At 40.8% G+C, this 22,779-nt stretch overlaps 1 protein-coding gene across 5 annotated transcripts in view; it reads left to right on the forward strand.

Moving 5' to 3' along the window:
- Positions 1-22,779, forward strand: part of LOC136854168 (two pore channel protein 1-like) — a 449,951-nt gene that overhangs the window by 307,518 nt on the left and 119,654 nt on the right. For all 5 annotated transcript variants that reach the window (XM_067130485.1, XM_067130449.1, XM_067130460.1 and 2 more), the window contains 2 exons: positions 13,391-13,549; positions 15,470-15,598. In XM_067130485.1, the coding sequence (XP_066986586.1) occupies positions 13,391-13,549; positions 15,470-15,598 (288 nt within the window). The remainder of the gene's footprint in view (positions 1-13,390; positions 13,550-15,469; positions 15,599-22,779) is intronic.

Consider the following 22,779-nt stretch of genomic DNA (forward strand, 5'->3'; position numbering starts at 1 on the left):
ATTAATTTTTAATGAAATATATCTTCACTGGATTGTTACTGCTGTGCTATTTTACAACCAAATTTATGATTTTTCTTCTTTTAAAGAGTCTCTGTTCAGATTTATGTATTTTCTGATATGAATATAAACCATCATCTTGTAAATAAGAATAATCTTGGGTATAGTTTGGTTTGGTTGATGAAGCTCTTTAACAAGGTAGTGAGAGATGAAGGCAAGGGGCTGAGCATTGGGGGTGAGTATCTGCCCATTGAGGCTGCTGCTTGCCATTCTCCCTTTGCAGGAATTGTGAGAATGTTATTGCTTACCACTCTCCTCTTGCGGTGGACTAGGCTTACTGCTGATGGATGTGCCCTGCACTTTCACCCACTGGCTACCTGTTCCCATGATTCCTACCTATGCAGTGCTGGACCAAGCTCTAAAGCTCTCTTTGGAGTCCCCGGAGTGGCCAAGGGCACTCTGGCCAGGGAGCCTTCATTTGCTGCCCTCTTGATGTACGTGGGAGTGACCGAAGCATCTGCTGTTGCTTCAGCTGAGGCTCGAGCTGTTGTCATGGTCCCTGATTCTGCTATGGACTGTCATATAGCTGCTGTTCCTGCTGCCATGACTCCTTGGTCTGTGGTCAGGAATTTTGCCTTGAATACATGATCTTCACTGCTATGGTGAAAGAGCAGAGCAAGAGGCATAACAGTAGGACATCTGTAAAGTGTAGGTGCACCTTTCCATCATTCTCGTCCTTCCTGAGCTGTATCCCTTCCTTATTTCACTTCTTCACCCTCTTGTGACTCTTCAAAGTCTTTGGACCAGCAAAAGGGCAGAAATAGATCTCAGGAGCCCTCTCATGGCAAGTCTCATCTTATTCTCATGTACACCACTGTTCCCCGGAGAGAAACTACAATTACTGCATCCATTTGTGTGACTGTTGCTCAAGGAGGAGGGCTGATGGTTAAGGTTGCATGCCTGAACATTTCTCAAGAGGAAGTCGAACTTGGACTCTTGTCTTCCTTGAATTTGCTTCTCTTAAGGCACAATGAAGGGAGTGTAGACCTTCCATGGCCCCAGATCAATCAGGTTTCTCAAGACTGGTTTGTCACTGCCAGAGGCATATGAGTGACCAGATGTATGTGCTTGGCACTAGTTTTGGCCTATCTGGAGCATTCAGTGTCAAGCAAAGTGCTTGTCACTTGTGACTGGTTGCCTGTGTACAGTACTAATCTAAGAGCTGCTGGATTGACTGCCATCCAACACAGGCAGTATGCAGGTGGTTTCTCACGTGTTAATAGTCCTAGTTATTGCAAATCTGATTTTACCACATTGAGGACATAAGGAAGGCAGTTAAACGTTTGAAAAATTAAAGCACATCAGACGATGGGATTACAAGTGATATCCAGCACACAGTGTGGTGGAGTTGTTGACCAAGGTGATAAAGGAGACTGTAAAAATAGTTGGGTATGTCATTATTTAGTATAACCAAGAAAATGTATGGTGATATTTTTATCAAGAAAGTTACATAAACAATAGAAGGATTGCTAGGGAAAGTATCATGTGAGTATAGACAAGGAAAGTGGGTGTGTGGATCAGAGTTTCTTCTGAAAGAATTTTGTGGGGTTTTTGAAAGTAAAAGAGAAAATGCTGTACGTGGCATATATGTACATATGAAAGCTTAGGATGCATTTGATGGAGGTAATCTCAAGGGTCAAAGATGTATGATATTGAAGATAAGTTACCGAGATCGGTGAAAATATTTTGATGGTGGACAAAGAGTGCTAGAATTTGTATGTGGGAGAGTGATTAGAATGGTGCAAAAGTACTTCTAAGAAAAGCTAGTGTTGTCTGCTTGGCAGTTTAATATCTTTATGGATATATTGTTGCAAGAAGTCAGAGAAAGGACAGGCAAAGTAGGTTCAAGTGGAGGGATAAGAAAATGCACTTTAAATGGCTTGTGGAGCACTTAATGTTTTCAGCTATTACAATACTTGATTGGAGTGAAAGAATATGAAAGGGTTTTTAAGAGAATGTTGAGAGTAAATGTGACCCAGAATAAGGTAATGAGTTTAAATGTAAACCAGGAGTTTGGAACACTAAATATTAGGATGGATTTGGAGTGTGTAGCATTGAATCACCAACGTATTTGGGAATAGAATGTGATAGAATGAGAGTGGAGGGCAGTCACAAATAGGAAGCATGGAATGAGCAGAAGATAGGGAGAAATCTTGAAGTGTCAGTGGAAGTCAAAGATGGAATGCATAGGGTTGTTGTCCCAACTCTTCTGTATTAATTTTTTAAGGAGGTGTAGTTTAATAAAGTATACTGTAATCAAGAAGTTCTAAATTTTACCATTAATAAAAGCAGATCCTGTGGGCCAGTCTGGTGAAAGCAAAGTAAATGAACTCGGTATTTTGGTTAAATTAAATAATAATAATAATATAATAATAATGATAATATAATAATAATAATATTTATAGGACGTTCTTAGGTAGTGTCGAATTTTCATTGGCTGCCTCAGGTAATTCTTCTTGGGCGGACCTTCTCTCGTGCAACAAGGGTTGTGTGCGCTCTTGCGTGCAAGCGCTGGAGTACATGTGAGAGAGTTTAGTATTAGGATGATTGCTGCCCGCAAATGGATGCTCCTGATTGGTTCGCTTATCCGGGGTGCCAGTGGATGCCACCCTTCGCACTGATGTTGGGAGGAGGAAGGTCTCCTGTGTGGTGTTGAGATCTCTCCCAATGTGTAGGTCTTCCAGGAGGTGAAGGTGGCAACGGTCAGTCTTTTGATCTGTTATCTCTGCGTTAGGGACGATGTCATTTCTTTTTATTCTCAGGTTATGAGCACTTCTGACATGACTGTTTCAGTAATGCTGTTGGTCTCATGCTTGATGTCGTCAACTGGGTTTTTGGTAATTCGTAAAAACTTGGTGCAGTCGGCCAGGATCTTGTCGAGCTTCCGGTGGTATTCTTTGGTGTTGATGAAAACATACAGTACATGGCAGTCTTGTCAGGCCTGCAGATGGTGATGTCATGCATTCTCTCAACTCCTTGGCTGCTTCCCTCAGGTGCCAGTCGACAGTGTTGCTCCAGTAGTCACCACGTTCAGTGAAGGCCTCAGCCAGGAGGAGTAGTTGAAGGGCATCAGTGGTGTGCAGGGTGCCTTGATCTTCATATCTCTGAATGGTATCCAGAAGGTACTCTGTTTTAAGGCATTTTTCCAAGGGCCTTGTCAGGGTGGAAAAGTGGCAGTTTAAGTCCCCTACCTAACCCTTAATGGACGAATCCCCTCACGAGAGAATCTAAAACAGGTTTTGGGTGGTGGACGAATCCCCTCTGAGGGGATTTGGCTGTATCGAGCGAGAAAGAGTTTCCATCACTTCAGTGGCCCATAAAAGAATTCACCTCGGCTCAGTTGTGGGCATCTCAGGCAGATCAGTATTGTTCTTGACTTGAAGGGAGAATGTCTTGCTCCTCTCTCCCATGAGGTCTTTTTATTTATTTGCTCATAAATATACCCAGGGATTGCTGTTAGTTTTAGTTCTTATCTTTTATGATATGATGTCAGTTATAATTGTAATTTTGCAAAGAAATATTAGAAAAAAAACATGTATACCTCCAAAAAAAGTTACTGCATCTCCTGATCTCAGTAAATTTACGTAAATATTTTACAAAAAATATACTCAGAAATTGTTACTGATTTTAGTTCTTATCTGTTTTGATATTGTGTGAGCTGTAATTATAATTTTACAAAATAAAACAAAATAAATTATTAGAAAAACCATGTATAACTTGGTAAAATTTGAGTGTTTTGTAAAAGAGGCCCCACACAGGGTTGTAAATAGTCACTTTCAACTTCCTGTGGAAGGTAGGGAAAATTTTTAGAATTTTTTTCCTTACACCATGTGCATTTGCATATCTTCTGCTTTCCATTGATGTGTTTTTTCTTAAATTGGCCAACCTTAAAGTTTGCCTGGTCTTGCGGGGTTGCATGATGTATACTGTAATTAGCCCACCCTTTAAAGGTTAAAATCTTGTCCTCTTCGGGTGTTGGTGTATAGCCTGTGAGATTGATATATTCCTCACCATTTCTCTGCATCTTTATCCTCCATGCGAGGATATTGTTGGGTTGCTCTTGTTGTTAGAGGGGGTTGTTGTTGCTGTTAGCTGCTCCATCCTCTTCCAAAACACATGGGGGGCCTGCTCCAGCAGCGATGATCAACCCACTCGGTGTAAAGGTTCTTCAGTTCTTTGAGTGTGGTCCTCTCCCATTCTTCATGAATGTTTACATGGGTAATGTCGAGAAGAGGGTCTTCATCATTATAAGAAAGGTGCAAATGTACATAAGGTGCATCGAAAACACCTTCGTCAGCACTGAGACAAGTGAAGAAATAGAGCTTGAGACATGCCTTCCACACCCACAGCTGTCTCAACTTCACAGTTGCATACAGCCACGATTGTCGCCTCCCCTTCCTTGACATCCTCATCGAGCAACAGGAGGAACACTTCATCACAAGGGTGTACACCAAACCTATGAACCTGGGCATGTGCCTGAATGGAGAGTGAGTATCCCGAGAGATACAAGCAATCCACCATCAATGCCTTTGTCACAAGAGCTCTCTTGCTCTGCTTCTCTTGGACTGAAACCCACGGAGAGCTGGAACGTGTTGCCTAGCTCCTCATCGATAATGGACATATGAATCGGGATGTAGACAAGTGCATTAGAGGAGCCCTGGATAGTTGGTACCATCAGGTACCTCACCCCGACACCTCTGATGACATCAAACTTTTCTACAAAGGAAAATTTCATAAAGGATATAAAGACGACAAACATAGCCTCAGGACCATCATTGAAGGCAACATCAGCCCATCCGATCCCGAGAAGATGATTAAACCAATTATATTCTACAGGAATAAAAAAACCAGCAGCCTGGTGATGAGAGAAAACCCAGCCCCTCACAAGCAGGATCCCTTGAAGAATAACAACGTGGTCTGATACAAATGCCCGTCTGAGAGTGCCTCAGCTCCTACATCGGTATGACTACCATGCGCTTCTCCAAGAGGATCTCCTGCCATGCCCAGGAGAGTGCCATTTTTAATCATGCCAGGACTGCCCTACACATTGGGAGAGAGAAGCCTAGTCTCAATACCACACGGGAGACCTACCTCCTCCCGACTTCAGAGTGAAGGGTGGCACCCCATATGAGCAAACTGATCATGAGCATCCATCTGCGGGAACAATCCTCCTTATACTACACTCTGAGAATGCGACACTACCTAAGAATGTCCTATAAATATCGCCACACAGGCTCTGTGTCTCCAATGTAATAATAATAATAATAATAATAATAATAATAATGTAACAGAGAGGTTGGAATGAGTGGAAAAGATCAGACAATGGATGAAGCCAGATACAGAAAGAACAAAGATCCCCTCCGTGAAAGCCTACAACACAAAGAAACTAAGGGACAAAACAAGTGAAGTTAATGAAATAATGAGACTAATACACACCACCAGTATCATGGAAACAAATAACTTGGCATATGTAGGAGCAAGACTAGTAGTAGAACTCATGTGGGCACAAACACCATCACCAACCCAACAGTAACCAAAACAGCAACTGTCTTGGAAAAGGCACCCAGAAAAACAAATATCGATGAGATCTGATTTGAGTAAACTGAAAGAGATGGCAGAAAAGAGGCTAAGAAGCAAGAAAACAAGAGAGGAACTGAATGGGAAATACGAAGTACAGGAGAAGGAACTAAACACAATAGAAGATATAAAACAGAGGCATAAAGCCAAAGCACATGAAGATATAAAACAGAGGCATAAAGCCAACACATGAGATCCAATGGTACATTAACAGGCACAAAGGACACCAACAGAAAAACTCTTCAAAACCAACCAGAAAAGACTATACAGCCAACTAAGAGGGGAAGACAACCACCAGGAAATTCCTGAAGCCTAACCAAGTAAGAGATTCTGGGGAAACATATGGAGCAATCCATTATCACACAACAAACATGCAACACGGCTCCAGGAAGTCAAGGCAAAAGAAATGGGGAAAATAAAACAAAGATTCACCGAGATCACTGCAGACGCAATCAGACACCAACTAAAGAAAATGCCCAACTGGAAAGCCCCAGGCCCCAATGAAGTCCATGCATACTGGCTCAAAAACTTCAAGGCCCTACACCCATGAATAGCAGAACAACTCCAGCATTGTATCACAACCACCATGTGCCCAAATGGAGACCACAGGGAGAACATCCTTAGTACAGAAAGACAAGAACAAGGGAAGTATAGCAAGTAACTACAGGCCTATCACCTGCCTACCAGTAATGTGGAAGTTATTAACAGGTAACATCAGTGAAAGGCTATACAACTACCTAGGCTGCAGAAGGAAGTGTAGGGGCACAAAAGACCAGATCCTAATAGACAAAATGGTAATGAAGAATAGTAAGAGAAGGAGAAACAACCTAAGCATGGCATGGATTGACTACAAGAAAGCCTTCGACATGATACCACACACATGGCTAACAGAATGCCTGAAATAAATGGGACAGAGGAAAACATCAGCCCCCTAGAAAATACAATGTGCAACCGGAATACAGTACAGTACTTATAAGCTCTGGAATAAGACTAGCAGAGGTTAACATCAGGAGAGGGATCTTTCAAGGTGGCTCACTGTCCCCACTACTCTTTGTAGTAGCCATGATTCCCGTGACAAAAGTACTGCAGAAGATGGATGCGGGGTACCAACTCAAGAAATGAGGCAACAGAATTAACCATCTGATGTTCATGGATGACATCAAGCTGTATGGTAAGAGCATCAAGGAAATAGATACCATAATCCAGACACTAAGGATTGTATCTGGGGACAAGAGAATGGAGTTTGGAATAGAAAAATGTGCCTTGGTCAGCATACAAAAAGGCAAAGTGATAAGGACAGAAGGGATAAAGCTACCAGACAGGAATGGCATCAAGCACATAGATAAGACAGGATACAAATACCTGGGAATAATAGAAGGAGAGGGTATAAAACACCAAGAGGTGAAGGACACGATCAGGAAAGAATACAGTATATGCAGAGACTTAAGGTGATAATCATGGCTAAAAAAAGACATCTTTAGAAAGAGGAAGATATGCAAATGCTCATGGTGTGGAAAATAAATTCTCAAAAAATTTCTGTACCTACCACAGGAAATTGAAAGTGAATATTCCCAACTCTGTGTAGTGCCTCTTTTTTGAGATATGCATAAAAATAACAGCTAAGGCTAGTGATTTTTACAAGTTTTCTAATATTTTCTGTACTTTATTTTGCAAGATTACAATTACAGTTCACATAATATCATAGAAGATACAAACTAAAACCTGCAACAGTCCCTGAGTACCCTGTATTTATGGACAAATTTTTACAAGATCTACTGGGACTGGGAGATGATGTAAACCTTCCCCCATGAAGTCTCAAAAACTATTCTCATATCACTGAACTTGAAGTATGAATGTTACCATATACAGTAGTCATTGCCCATTCAAGTGATTTGAATGTTCTGGCGTGAAATAAGGATTATCATATCATATGCCGTGGAAGTTTTCGTATGCAATTACAGTACTAGATATCCAGATACACCCCGTCCCTAGGGGGTTAAGTAGTCGTACTTCAGAGCCTCCTCTGAAGGCATATAAGAGAAAACTTGCAGACCCTTACCTATTAGAAATGGACTGGTCCCTAGGCCACCCTTGGCTCTCTGAAAGTCTCTCATATCATTCAATAAAATTGTTTATGTCTTCATGTTTTTGTGTCAGACTCAGGCAACTTAGGTTTTGAAGTGACTGTAAGGTTGCTAGCACTGCTTACTGTTTTTTGTGTTTCTATTTAATGGAGCAGTCACTGGAAAAAATTCATGTAAGGAAATGTTATTATATTGTCCATCAACAATGATATCCCATTCTGTATTGCATATACAGTGCAATTACGTTTCTCCTAACCATAGATCTTAGAATTTCAGAGCACGTGCCTACACGAAAAAACATAATCACTTTAAAAACAGTGATTGCAGTAGTGTGATTGCCTATTCTGAAATACAGGTACAGTATATAAATACATACATACATGGATGCAATTACTTTACACTTTTATATAAGTAACTTACCAAGTAATTACATTGCTGTTAGTTTCACTAGCTCAGCAGCTAAAATTTTGAAATATGTGGGTCGCGCTATTTTGTTTTGGTTAGGTGACTAGCCCCGCCCACTTCGGGGAAAGAAAGGAACAGTTAGGAAAAGAGCTTCAATTTGTTTCTGCCAGCTGATGGCTGTACACCAGTTGTTAGCAGCAGCTGATTCTATTTTGGAATTTGTCTTTCCTGTTGTTTTTTCATTGTTTGGTGAAGTATTCTGTATTGTTAGCCTTTTTGGCTATCTAGATAGCATTAGGTCCTTAATTGTGACTTGAGCTGATTTGACTTTCCTGATTTTGACTTAAATTCCTTTTCTTGGCTAGGGACAAGAAAAGAAAAGCTACTGCTAGGCAGATCTGTAAATCATTAGCTAGCCAGGAATCTCATATTTCTGCTATTGATAATGTTGACGTCAATATTGACGTCCTTGTGATTTCTGTTAATCCCATTAATGATCCCTCTTCTGTGAAACCCTCTCCTGTACCTGGCTCTCGTGTTTCCGAACCCAACCCCATGACCAGCCTCGAGTTAAAGATTGATAAAAGGTTCGAATTGATCGTCAAATCCATTGCAAAGTTAGCTTTTCCATCAAAGTTCATATGGATAGTAAGAGTGATTCATAGCACCCTGTAGCGCCCAGTGCTAGTGTTGTGTCGGCGGAGCGCGCAGTAGTGCCCAGTGCAAATGAAGTGTTGGTGGAGGAGGTGGGTAACTGACCCACTGATTCTCCTAGGCAAAGGTCAATGACATACTCTCCTAAACATGGGAGGAGTCAAACTGGTACCTTAAGGGAGATCGGTGGGGTCTGTCCTCGGGTAGTTGCCCTTTGGTTGAACCTGTTGCCAAATCCCAGTTGCAGCCAAACACCATTGGAAAGGCGTTTCCTTGGACGCTTATTGTTTTTCCTCAAGTTCAGAGGATTCCCCGCCAAAGCGGCAGTAGCACTTTGTAGATGAGTCATGTCCAATGAAAAGAAGTGCTGGTGGTATTTCATGTTCTCCTCCAGTGACTTGCAAGAAGTTTAAGGGTCCCTTGGATAGCCCTCAGCCTTTGTGTAGTGGTTGGGACAGCCTGGAGCAGTTTTCTTCAGTTCTTCCTGTAATAGAGTCGGGAAGGGTCTTCTAAGCGCTCCTTGTCTCGTAAACTCTCAGCTTCTTGCAGAGTTTCTTCTGAGCATCTCCCGGCGCCAGAGCCAGTGACGAAGACTCATGCTGTTGTCGATCGCCAGGCTTCTCCCAAGCTCCCAAAAGCGCCTGAGCACCCTTTGGTGCCCGAACTCTCGTCAGTTTCTTAGCGGCCTTCTTCTCGTAAGCACCCGAGCGTCTGTGTTTGTCCGATCGCTCTGTCTCTCCTGAGGTTCGTCATTTCGAAGCAGCCAAGGTCGGCTGGGCGCCCTCCTTCCACCGTTGATGCTTCTCTTGCTCCTGCTCCTGTTGCAGCTCCTGCAGTTTTTCGTGCTTCATCCGCTCCTCAGTCTAGTCTTCTTCAGCCGTTGACTAGTGCACAGCAGCTTCTACAGTGGACCCTATCCAGAGCAAGCTGGACAATATTTTGAGCTTGCTTACTAAGGCTCCTTCGGCTCCCCAGTCCACGGATCCGGTTTTGTCACCTGTTTCTTCTGAAGATGAAGAGGAGGTTCTCGTTCAGGAGGCTTGTCCCTCAGCGTACGGGGCTCTACTGAAGTACCTGTTAGCCACTTTACTGAATTTCTTCTCGCTTGCCACTCCTTCCTTGCCTGCCTCCTCTTCTGATGGAGGCTCAGTCATCAGACTTCTCTAAGTTGCCGAGGTTAGTGCTTTCTTCCTCAGCAAAGAAAGCCCTGAGCGATATTGATAGTTGGTTATCGGAGAAGAGGGAGCAAGGTCATGCCGTTTTTTAGTTTTCCTCCTTCAAGGTTAATTAAGAGGAGACACCTTCCTTATGCCACAGGGGGAGCTCCTTCCCTGGGAGTGTCTGCCTCCTCCCTGGGGGACTTCTCTGGCTTAATTGATTCTTCCAGAAGATTGGCCTTTGCTTTGGCAAAGATTATGTTTACCTTGTTGGAACTTTCACACCTTCTTAAGAATCTTTTTGGTGTTTGAAGTGCTTAGCTTTATGGACTGGGCTGTGGGCTCTCTAGCCCGTAAGATTAAGGAGTGCATGACTGTTCCTGAAGATAGTGCCTCTGACTGGTTAGGGGTACTTTCCTGCATAGATAAAGGGATCAGGGATGGTTCCCAGGAGTTAGCTTCCCTTTATACTATGGGAGTACTGAAAAAGATGGAGTGGTGGTGTTCATACACCTCTAAGGGGTTATGCCCTCTCAGAAGTCTACTCTTCTGTTTTCCCCTCTAGACCATCTGCATGTGTTCCCGCAGTCGACTGTTCTGGAGATATCATCTGACCTGCAGAAGAGTACGCAGAATCTTCTGTCGCAGTCTTCTAGATCCCCTAATGAGTTTACTGATGACAGTAAACTGCTTATTGTTATGAGAGTTCAGGTATCTGGCTGAAATTCTGTGATTAGTTGTGTAATAACCAGGTATCTGGAACACTTCACTTCACAATATATATATATATATATATATATATATATATATATATATATATATATATATATATATATATATATATATATATATATATATATATATATATATATATATATATATATATATATATATATAACTGATAGATTTTAATAACCAATAATGACTAGTAAGTGACAGAATATATGGAATAATGAATATGATAGGAACAAATTAAAATATACCAAGACTCAGTTTTGTGGTATGGAATGACAGACACTGGTAATTTTAGCTCATCTTAGAATTGGTCACTTTCGTTTGACCCGTGGGTATTTGATGAATGTCCAGAAAGTATTCTACAGTGAATATCAGACTTTGGAAATGAATCAGTTCAATTTTGTTGGATTCTCCATTTTCAATTAAATCTTATAAAATTTTTAAAAGGCTGGATGTAATAAAATTGTAAAATGTTTAAAGAGGTGTATTTTAACCAATAAAATAAAATTTTATTTTGAATAAAAACAAATTTCTGGGCCAGCCCTATGAAAACTGAGGAAAGTACCTCAGTGCTCTGCTTAAACTACTTATAATAATAAACAATACAGTAGAAATATTCTGATAAAAATTCACATGTTTTTGCCATGATGGCAGTAAGTGACCTTCCCAGCCCCAGTTTATGTGACCCAAATTCCATAAATTCATTTATTCACTGGTATGGTTAACATCAGTGAGCTCATGACAGGTCTTTGAATTTCACCATTTAAATTGGTTTGATACACTAACCACTGTCTTGGCTCTAGGTCAAGCATTATGGTAGAGTAACATCAATGGCTTCATAGTCTTTCTATTACCCTCTTCATTCATAATGGCCATTTAATTACTTGTCTTGATACGTTTGTCAAATGCGCTAACAAGGCGATATATTTATGGAAATGCAAAGACTAAAGACCTCAGCCAACAGTATATAGAAAGGTTTGGAAACAAATCAGTTAAGTGAGTTTTATTGTCTTCATTTTTAGTTATCCAGTTTTAAGATTTTTAAAGTGTCTGATAGTGCACATTATTGAATAAAAACTAGATTTTATGAGTAAAAACAATCTCTTTAAACCTGTCCCATGAGAGTTAAGAATTCTAATGCCATATTCTGAAACATACACACACACACTCATTCATAACCAGTGGGAGACATCCAAGATGTTAAAAATACTGCAGATACTTTGATACAATCATACAGTTGCATTTAATTACTGAAAACCTTAACAGTTAACAGTTTAGAATTCACTTGAAGATTCACAACACATTCAATTGACCAGAATTCTTTAAAAATGGTCCAACATTGTACAGAATTGAAAGAGATCCTAGTACTACATATCACCCTTAAAATTGTTGCTCATTGCCAAGTATCTTGCAAATGATGCTTGCACTTAAGTCATGTACAAAGTGATCATGTACGAAACACTTTGTGTTTACCAGCAGCACACCTTTGATCTTTGGTGCCTCCTAAGCTTGTGTTTTTTGAAGTTGTGATCATTGGAGATTGCTGTATAGGAAATAATTTTGATGCATCTTATGGACTGAATACTGCAGCCAAAGAATTTTGAACCAGTTTTGTGTACAAGGATGAGCATATATTGGGTAAGTTCATTCATTGTCAGTTCCTCGTTAGACTGGTCAGTACCGTTCTCAGCTAGCACTCTGCAGGGCCAGAGTTCAAATCTCCAGCCGGCCAATGAAGAATTAGAGGAATTTATTACTGGTGATAGAAATTCATTTCTCGGTATAATGTGGTTCGGATTCCACAATAAGCTGTAGGTCCCGTTGCTAGGTAACCAATTGGTTCTTAGCCACATAAAATAAGTCTAATCCTTCGGGCCAGCCCTAGGAGAGCTGTTAATCAGCTCGGTGGTCTGGTTAAACTAAGGTATACTTAACTTTTTTCATTCATTGTCACAGAACTTAATGAAGTGTGAAATGTAAAGGGTAGACTATATCTTGGTTTTACTCTCTCCTCGGACCTTGGCCATTGTTGCTGGAATTTTTTGCTCCTTGTCAAAAAGAGTTTGATTAAACAGAATGTTCACAACAATTTGAAGGTCTGTGTTGACATTGTTTGAATTCTATCCTTCATGCTGTTGATTTTAATTGCTAATGTTTAAAAAGATCCTTGGGATGCACTGGTGTTACTGATTAGCAAAGGTGGAGCATCTGAATAGGGAAAATTTTTACTCCCTTTACCTCCTTGTATGGGAGAAGATTGTGGAATAGGACATCGTAAAAGAAAATACACATATGGGATGAGAAAACTGGAAGACTTCTGTGCTATTTAGAGCCTGAATTGTGATTTACTGTATATCAAAGAAAATAAAATATTTGGGAAGAAATTACCCAGGACTGACGGCCCTAGAGACAGAGGTGTGAGGAGGAGATTGTGTTAGACATTGTAGGTTTTTCATGTACCATGAGCAGTAAGGACTGTGGAGCCACAATTGTTAGACTGCCAGGGCAGAATAATTTGCTTTTTATTACTATATCTGACAATGGCCTCTTGGTAATTCTGTTGTACTGAGGGATTAATGTTTTGTTTAATGTAATTACAGTATTTTGGTTATTTTTGTGTGTATTTTGGTTCCTTAATTTATCATCCTTGGTAATTTCTTAATATAGTACAGGGTACTGCAAAATGGGAAGACCTTTGGCCCTAATAAAGTTCTCTTCCAGGAAGGGCAAAATAATGACAAGTTCAACAGTCACCCAAGTGACCGAAATGCACTCCCTGCTTATCTACTTACACACAATCATTGGTTTTATTCACTTGATTTGGCAGCAGCTCTTCTTCTCATGGCTTTAGCTGTTATTGAGAAACCAGCGGTGTTTACAGTGAGTATTGGCTTTTGAAATTTTTGTTGGTGATTTTTTGAAAAATATTCTTCGTTTTATTTAAAATAGTAAATCATTTATAAGGACAGATTCTGTATTGTCTTTTTGCTGGCTAATTGTTATATTTGAGGATTAATATGTAGTGTAGACATGAAAGTTCTTCACACTTGTTTTCTATATATTAAAAAACTGTTTTATTTTTGTTGAATCTTATTTTGTGGGAAGAATTTATGAAAATAGTCAATTTTGTGGGAAGAATTTATGAAAATAGTCAGTACCGTGATGTAAAATTAATTTGAGTAATGTTCCAGATGTAGGGTAGTTTATTTTACCACGTACAATATGTCCTTATGAATGAGTATGGTAAACTTGATAAAAATGTGTGCTTTAAAGGTTTGTGTGATGGATGTGAAAAAATTAGTACAGTCTGACCTCTGTAAACCAGCACACTTGGGATCAGGCCAATGCCAGACCACAGAAAATCCTAGATGACAGAAATCACCCATAAAAAAAAATCCCTAAGTAAACAGTCTTGCCAGCTCATGCCACATACATATTGCTGTGTTATTAAAAGTAGAGCAAAACTTATGAATAATTACTGTCATTCATTAGGTCTAGTTCCTTATGAAAATTATGGCCTGTTCCATAAGCATCTCTTCGGAAATGCTTACACCTTTGCTATGTCAGAGCTCAAACTATTTTATAAGCACACTGTCGAATTCTGATCTGACACCTCTCAATGTTTTAAGAATAATGATAATTATAATAAAACTTTTTTATGTACTGTTTGCAGTTGTACTTCATGCATTATTGTCATATCATATTATAATTTATGAACATAGTGATCAGGCATCATTTGCATTCTGCAAATGTTTATATTCTTAAAATCCTCAGCTGACTGCATTTTACCGTCATCATCATTAGCCATTAGTTGCTAAATGAAATGCATTTCAGAGATTCACTTTTTCCGTAAATTATCCAAGCTGGTTTTAAAAATGTATCTTATTTATAAATGCAATAAATCAAATGAAGTAAAGGTGATTTCACCAGTATCGGATGTTGCTTTTGCCGCCTCCAAAGACGTTTTGTGTCCTGCACATTATTCATGTCTTTAGCCACAGCTACAACCATAAATTTAGTGGCATACTTTCATAACGCTTTCCTTTCCATTGCGTGAAGGATGAATGAAAATTTACTTTATTTTTATTTATGGAAGTCACCATTGAAAATGAGCAAATTTTTAACAAGTCAACAATGTAACACAACCGTAAAAAAAATGTTAGTTGCTGTAATTAGCATCGGCAAACGGCTGTTTCTCAATACGATTGTTTATGTCAGTTCTTGCTGTTGTTTGTAAGAGCCTGATTTAATGTATGAAGATTCACATTTAACCTAATGAACTTTTGCTTCTAGGCCTATGTATTTGTTAAAAGCTAACTCAGATATGCATTATCAGTGATCTCTACCAAAACTGAGACAGACATAGAAAGCTTAATCAAGTGTAATCTACTGATTCATCTCACACTATGCATGATGTATATGATAAAATCATGTTTTTAGACGAAATTTTAATGATCACATGATACACGAGATCGGAATATATACAAGCAAATTAGGTACGGTTCTTTTGTATGCTGTATATTTTTTAGTTTCACAGAATGTTTTTGTTGGAAATAAACTGAGCTTGTGTATTTACAGAGCAATCTTCAGTTCCGAAATCCGAAAAAATCCAAAAACTGAAATGACGTGTGTCACTGCTCTTGTAACTGCTCAAGAACTAATGGCAGCTGATTAAACAAATTCCCAGATCATGGGAGTTCCCGGACCACTGAATGCTGGATTTAAGAGGCCGGACTGTATAGTATAATTCTGTAAAATGTGCAAGCAATGAATAACAATGCTATTTTTTTTAATCTTCAGGATGTTCCTGTAGGTGTTCATGCCTCCATTGAACTGTTTGGTCTCTTTTTACTGGGTATATCTATTGTTATGCAGTTGAGATGGCTTGGTTTCCGTACCTTCATTAGGCACAAGAGATCCATGGTCAAGGTAGGTTTTCTTCCATTCAATGGCATGGCTTTGTTAGGGGATTGATCACAGTCCTCAAGTGTTCATACTGTGGACAAGCCCTCAATTATCCTTATGCACTTTTTGGCTAATTATATGAAAAGTAAACATTATCTAATAAAGTTTCAGCAAATTCCACACAAAAGTTATGTACTTTTTGTAAAGCCTTATATATTTCTGTGATAAAATCATTGCAACCTGTTTTAGGTCATTTGCCCTTCCTTTACTAGAATACTGTTCTCCAGTGTGGGCTGCTTCTGCAAGAAAGATATCTCTTAGATGGAGTGGTAGGTTTCTGTTTCCTAATATTAGTAGTTATGACATGGACCATCAGCAGATGGTTTCTTGTCAGTTTTTCATAAGTTGTATTTTAACAGATTTCCACATTTAGAATTGATCCCTGATCCCCTTTTCCTGCTGAGAGCAACCAGATTTGTTGAACAGCAGCACCAATATGCAGTAAATGTGCCTCACTGTTGAATTCTCAATTCCAGAGGCCCTTTCCTCACACTGTTGGACTGTGGAACAGCCTCCCAGAGGATGTCGTGCAATTGGAACCTCATAAGTTCAAGTGAAGATGCAATGCATTACTACCCTAATACAATTCTCCTTTTATTTTAATTACATTTTTACTTATTTATTAATTTGTTAATTTATCTTTTGTTTAATAACTGATCACTTCTTTCTGTATTTCCCATTACTTCTTTTGAATGAACACCATATTCTTTGGAAGCTTGAACTTCAAGCCAATGACCCGTGTGGGCTTGTTTCATATGAATAGGGTTCATCTTCTGAATAATAATAATAATAATAATAATAATAATAATAATACAATAATAGTAATATTGAAAGAAGCAGAGCTAATTATTTTTTGACCGGAGCTCTGTAAATATTTAATTTTTTTTGCTTGGCTAGGTATTTGTCCGACATATTTCCTTGTAGTGTACATGTTCATTAATTTTGTCTCTTGCTGCCAGCCCTAGTTGTTCCTTTAAATTCTTTCACTTCATTGAATTTACTGGCATTCTCTTCATCTTGCTGCCCAACCTCTCTCTCTTCTTTTCACTATCTTGATTATCAAGAAAGGATACCATTGTCTGGATTGGAATTCATGTTTAAAAATCATAGTAGGCCATCATCTGCTGGGATGTACCAGGGTAAATGGGTGGCCTTCTTCATTTGGTGCAGGGACTGCAATCCACTCCAGACCACTGTGAGAGAAGTACCAAACTTCCTGGTGCACCTTCCTTAGGGGAAACTACATCCCCTTTTGCACATCACACACACACCCTGGGATGGCCCTCCATCTCTATGGAGTTTGTTGTGGACTTCGCGGCCAAAACCCAGAACCCCCACAGTATTAGACCTAAAATTTGAGCAGTTCTCCATTCCATAGTCAAAGGACTTCATCATTGGAGATAAGGACAAGATGGTTCTTTTCACAGTTAGAGCCTGAAAAGTACAGCCCCTCACAGACCCTCCTGCAGGAGGCTTTTCATAAGCATGAGTTGCGAGAAGAGAGAGCTCCCCAGGAACACCATCTCCTTCTGGCTAAGAGAAGTCATAGACAGCATACACATCCTTCGGAGACTACAAACTTCCCCCCCATCAAGAATTAAAGCCTTTGACATTAGAAGCATAGGCCTCTCAGTGGTGTACCATTCCATCCTACTAGTCCTGAAGGCAAGAATGTAGAAGAGATAATCAACCTTTACGCCTATCTATAGGACTTGGTCCACAAGTCTCTGGGAAGCTTCACCATGGGCCCAGTAGTAGCAGCCCAGAAGCAAACCCCCAAGACAAAGTTCCACCAACAGTAACAGGAGGTTGGAGGCATTGTCCATCATTCCACCCTAAGAAGGTGTGGTGAGTACAAGTAGGATCTAGCCCAGTTTTGTTAGTGACCTGAGCCATAGGAGGTAGATTTGCAGGCACTGAAAAGTGCAACAGTGACAACCCAGGGCACATTTACATTCCATTCTGCATAGATCAGCCCCCACCCCTTGGTAAGACCACCTGCAATAACATCGGTTTGTGTTCCCATTGGAACAAATACCAAATTTTAAAAAGCAATTTTTATTTTTATTAGGATGTAAACCTATGCTCTCATGGGGAAGTTTTACCATCCTCTACTGCCCCTCATGGTTCAGAACTCTCCCAACCATGGATTTGAGTGGTACTGCAAACACTGTTCTTGTCCTCAACGGGGGTCAGAGCTACAAATTTCTTGAAGGTGGCCATGTGACCCTTGGCTGGTAAGGGCCTTAAGGGATAAATCTCGGTGTCAGAGACAGAAAATTGTTGACATGTTTTTAAATTGGAAAATTCTGAAAAGTACAAGAGTCTATCCTCATCCTCAGGTACTTGATTGACTACAATAGAGATTCACCTGACTTTATTTGATTTACAGGAATTCTTGAGTTTCTTGTAATACAAAGAAGAATGTCCTTTGCCCGCAGAATCCCATCTAGAGACCTGGCCAAGACTAGCCAGTTGTTTAGGTATAGGAGAATTGGGATGCCTAACAGACACTGTCCCACTAATGGAGCCAGAGCTCATGTAAAATGCTGCAGGCCTGTACTTAGTCCAAAACAGAGCATTGAACAGAAAAACACTTTTTGAAAACAAATCAGAGGAACCTTCAAGACAGAGGCTAAATGGAGATGTTGAAAGTAGGCATCTTGCCTGTGTATGGAGTTCATCCAGTCGTTCTTCTGAATGGCAGCTAGAACTGTATTGGAACGCTCCATCAAAAATGGAATCAGAGATACGAACTTGTTTGGACAGAAAACATTTGAAAACTGGCCCCCAACCCACTGAAGCCTTGGGAACGAGGAACAGATGGTTGTATTGGAGACAAATCTGTCACCTGCTCTATTGCTGACTTGTTAAGGAGCGTGTTGATCCCCTTTTGCAGAATCAGGAACTTTTCTGGATGGTATAGGTAAGAAGGGAAAGCTTAACAGAGGAGCAGAGAGAGGTGGTGGTGACATGAACAGAATTACATAACCCTTCCTCAGTACCTTCACCACTCATGGATCCATCCCCAGATCATGCCAGACATGCCAGAAGTTGATCAGACAGCCCCCGACTGGGATCTGAGGATAATTCAACTCAATTCTTGCCACCTTGTAGAGGTTTACCCTTTCCTTTGGAGGACTGTGCAAAACAAAAGGGCTTCTGGAAAACAGGAAAAAGGCTTAGAATGATTCTCAGCCTTAAACTTGCTGTGGAGAACGAGCCTGAAGTAGGAGCCATACATTTTTTAGCAGCTTTATAAGTGAAATAACCCTATACTCTGCAGTTTTTACATCCTCCATAATGGCTTGAAATGCCTCAGGACTAAGTAGAGGACCCAGAGGATGTTAAAATAAGAGCAAAGTTGCCCACGATGCTTAAGAACTACATTAGTAAATGCATGAGCTGCTTCACTTGAAGCATCAGTAATAGCATTAATGAGTCACCCAAGGAAATCTGAAGCTTCAAAGAGCATACAGTCTTTCAGGAGAAAGGAATTCTTTTAATTCATTTAAAGATTTTGTTGCAGTGCTCAAAGAAAATTCAGCAAAAGATCCCCAAACAATCTTCCACAAACTTACTTCCAAACTTGGTCAATCCCAAAAATCCACGCAACTCTCTCATGGTCTAGGGTTGAGGGAAATTTCTCACTTTTTCTACCAACTTTTCTGCCTTTCGTACACCACTCACCTTATGGCCCAAAAACTCCAGCTCTTCCATAAACCACTCACACTTACTCACTTTGACTTTCACCCCCCACTTCCTCCAACTTCTTAAACACCGCTCGCACTAATCTTTTGTGCTCTTCTACAGTCTTACTCATCACTAAAATGTCGTCAAGAAACAGCAACACATTCTCGCAGGGAAAACCTCTCAGTACCACATTCATTGCTCTCTGGCAGTGGGGCATTAGCCAATCCAAAACTGAGATTGCTGAACTGGTACTGTTTTTTCGTCACTGAGAAAGTAGTTATTGGCCTACAACCCTCAGCCGCTGGCATCGAACACCACACACATAGGGAATCATTCTTGCATTGTCACTTCTTTTCCTCTCCAATAGTCAATACACATTTGCAGTCTCCCATCAGGCTTTCTTATCGGCACAATTGGACTGTTCCAAGAACTCTCACTGGTTTCATCACTCCTATCCTTTTCTAATTCTTCCCACGGTTCTTCAATCTCCCACATTACCAGAGCCAGGAAATGTCAGGGTGTCTGATAAATCGGGGTGTCACCAGTCAGTCAAATATGAAATTCCAGCAACTTAGCTGTCCCAAACTCCTCATCACCTTGATTCAATACGCCATTTATTTCCCACAACAACTCATACACCTGCTCTTTCTTTTTCTCACTCAACTTCTCATTCAATCTCACCTTTTCACTAAGCCTTTCTTTACTCCACTCTTCTGACTTTTCCCCTTCAGCCATCACATCATATCCCATAACATGTTTATCATTACCCAAATCAACCACAATTCTTAAGCTTCCGAGTCTATCATCTTTTCTTTTACACATCGCCACATGCCTGCACACACACCTTTGTATCCTTTACATTCATGATTCCATCAAACACTTGCGACCTGCTGCATCTCTTAATGCACAGAGCTACCATCCAACACGAATATTTCACCCAGACTTTCTGTGTCAACTCCAACATTCGTTCTCTACCCTACTTAAACAATCCACATACTCCCCAAATCTCTCAGCAGCTGTATGTTCTCCATTGCATACACCTCCACTCTAGAAACCATCTTCAAACTTACTTGTCCATCCTCGTCCACAAACAACTTCACACTTGTTTCACTCCCCATTCGTATCTCTATCATTTCTAGTTCCGGGTACACTTTTATCCCATTTTTCTTCAAAAATGCATACCCCAGCAACATGTCATACCTCTCATTCACTCTCTCCAGTGTAAAAATCCTCCTCCTCCAGCTTTATTCCTGCAACTGTAACCGACTCAACAAACCTTGCGCACACCTTAACTTCCAATTCTCTAATTCCTGTTATATATCCAGCACATTCCTTCCTCTGTGCTACACCTTCTTTTACTTTCTCCTGCACCTTTTGAAAAACCATATTTCCACTACAACCAGTATCAATCAATGCTTTCAATACCACTCCACCACATTCTACTCTAACACACAAACAACGTTCTATTCGTTCCCCAAAACAGACATTCCCACTTACAAACCCTTCTCCCACATGCAACACATCTATCCCCTCCATACCAGAGCGCTCACCACAGTAAACCCCCCTTCACACTTAGTTTCCCTGGTGTTGGGTTTTGCTACGTTAGACTTCCCTTACATGACCCTCCATTCCACATCCCTCACATTTGCTCCAAGGGTTATTACATTTCCTGACAAAATGCCAGCTCATTCCTCAGTTTCCACAATGACTTCCACTTACTCCTGCTCTCCATCCACTCTGGCAGTCTCTCACTCGATGCCCTACCTTTCCACAGCCGAAACACTTCAACTCTTTTGCTTGCAGGCAGTCCACCACATATGCCCTCTGTCTCCCCGCAGCTGAAAGACTCGCCATTGGCCCATCTGCAGTCTGCTTTCACATGCCCAGTTCTTCTACACCTATAGCACCCCTTACCACTATTACTCACTCCATCTGACTTTCCCTCACATTCCCATTTGCTACACTCCCACTCCCACTCGTAAACCTCTCGGCTTCTGCTCCAGGCCCTTTTCCCGTTATTCCCCACATTCACTTGCACATTCTTTCTTCCTCTTTCCACCTGGTCTCTCAAACTCCTCCTACAAGGCTCGTGTAACACCTGTCTCCTCACTCGCCAACACATCCTTATACATTCTTCCATTTACCACCTCAGACCCAGTGTACATCTTTATTTCCTCACTGTCCACTCTCAGCTCTTCCAAGATTTCCAAAACATCCTCGTAATTTAAACTCTTCCCGGACCACTGCTTCTGATCTTCTTCTTCTCATTCAGAATCACTCTAATCTTCTCTGGGATTGCTACCAAGAATTTCTTCTTGAGGTGCTTGTTCTCCTCAATCCCTTTGTCTCCAAACTTCCTCCTGGCCAAAGCTTCTAACCTGTGCACATACAAGCCCACTACCTCTCTGGCTTTCATCTTTGCCTCCTCAAGCCTATCATCCTTGAGGAGAGGAGGCTCTGTCACGCTCGAGTTTGTCCCGAAATTCACAGTAAGACTTTTGAGTCAGTCCCATCTCGAACTGGTTAGTAGTAATCGTACAAGATACTACTATGTCCAGTTAGAATATTTGGTTACTATCTTCAAGAGAGGACTCAGCATCTCAAGCCTGAGTGTCAGCTCTTCTTCTGTTAGTACTTGACTAAGAAAGAAGTGTTCAAAAACACATTTACTTTCTAGCCTTGTGAGGCTATCGAATGAGCTTACTTGACTGCAAACGTGGCCAGGAGTTCATTCCAAAAACCTTGCAAGGACAAGGACCTTGGTCTGTCCCTCGCACTCCTAAAGAACCTGTCTGTTTTACAGGTATTAAGACAGAAAGTGGCGTAGGCTTTCCACTCTCATATCTTTCTACCTTCAGAACATTGCCCACAGGCCCTGGGACTCCTTTTCCCTGGGCCCTGTGGTGGCTGCTCAACAAGTTGTGTGGCTCGCCCAGATCCCATAGTGGACAGTTTGCTTCTCACCTTAGGTGCTCAGTGGCAAAGAGGGAATGAAAGTGGGACCGGTTCCTTCCCTTCTCTCTTTTATCTTTCCTCTCTTGCAGAGAGAGAGACAAATAGCCATCTGTCACATGCTGGTCAGGTGGGTCATGCAAGTGAACCTACATAACTGAGCACCCTATCTATAATCTTAGATTAATATATTCAAGGCCTCCCCTCTCTCTAGCAAGGGGAGAGAGGGGCTGACAATAAACAACCCACTGGTCATTTCTAAGTTTATTGTCTCTGACGCTCTTGGTTCATCCAAGCCTTTTTTGAAGCAGTGTTACACACACACACATACACACACACAATATTATGAAAGGTACAGAAGTCTGACAATTGAACATACAGTCATCCACACTTCTGTTCAACACGTCAGAGGCTGGTCTCCTTTCTTTGCTCTTACATGACAGGAAGGAGTCCCACTTAAGGTGAACTCGTCAGTTCAGAAGCTTACTCAGAATCCTCCC

This window comes from Macrobrachium rosenbergii, chromosome 3 (assembly GCF_040412425.1).
Source record: "Macrobrachium rosenbergii isolate ZJJX-2024 chromosome 3, ASM4041242v1, whole genome shotgun sequence".
Classification (NCBI taxonomy): Eukaryota; Metazoa; Arthropoda; class Malacostraca; order Decapoda; family Palaemonidae; genus Macrobrachium; species Macrobrachium rosenbergii.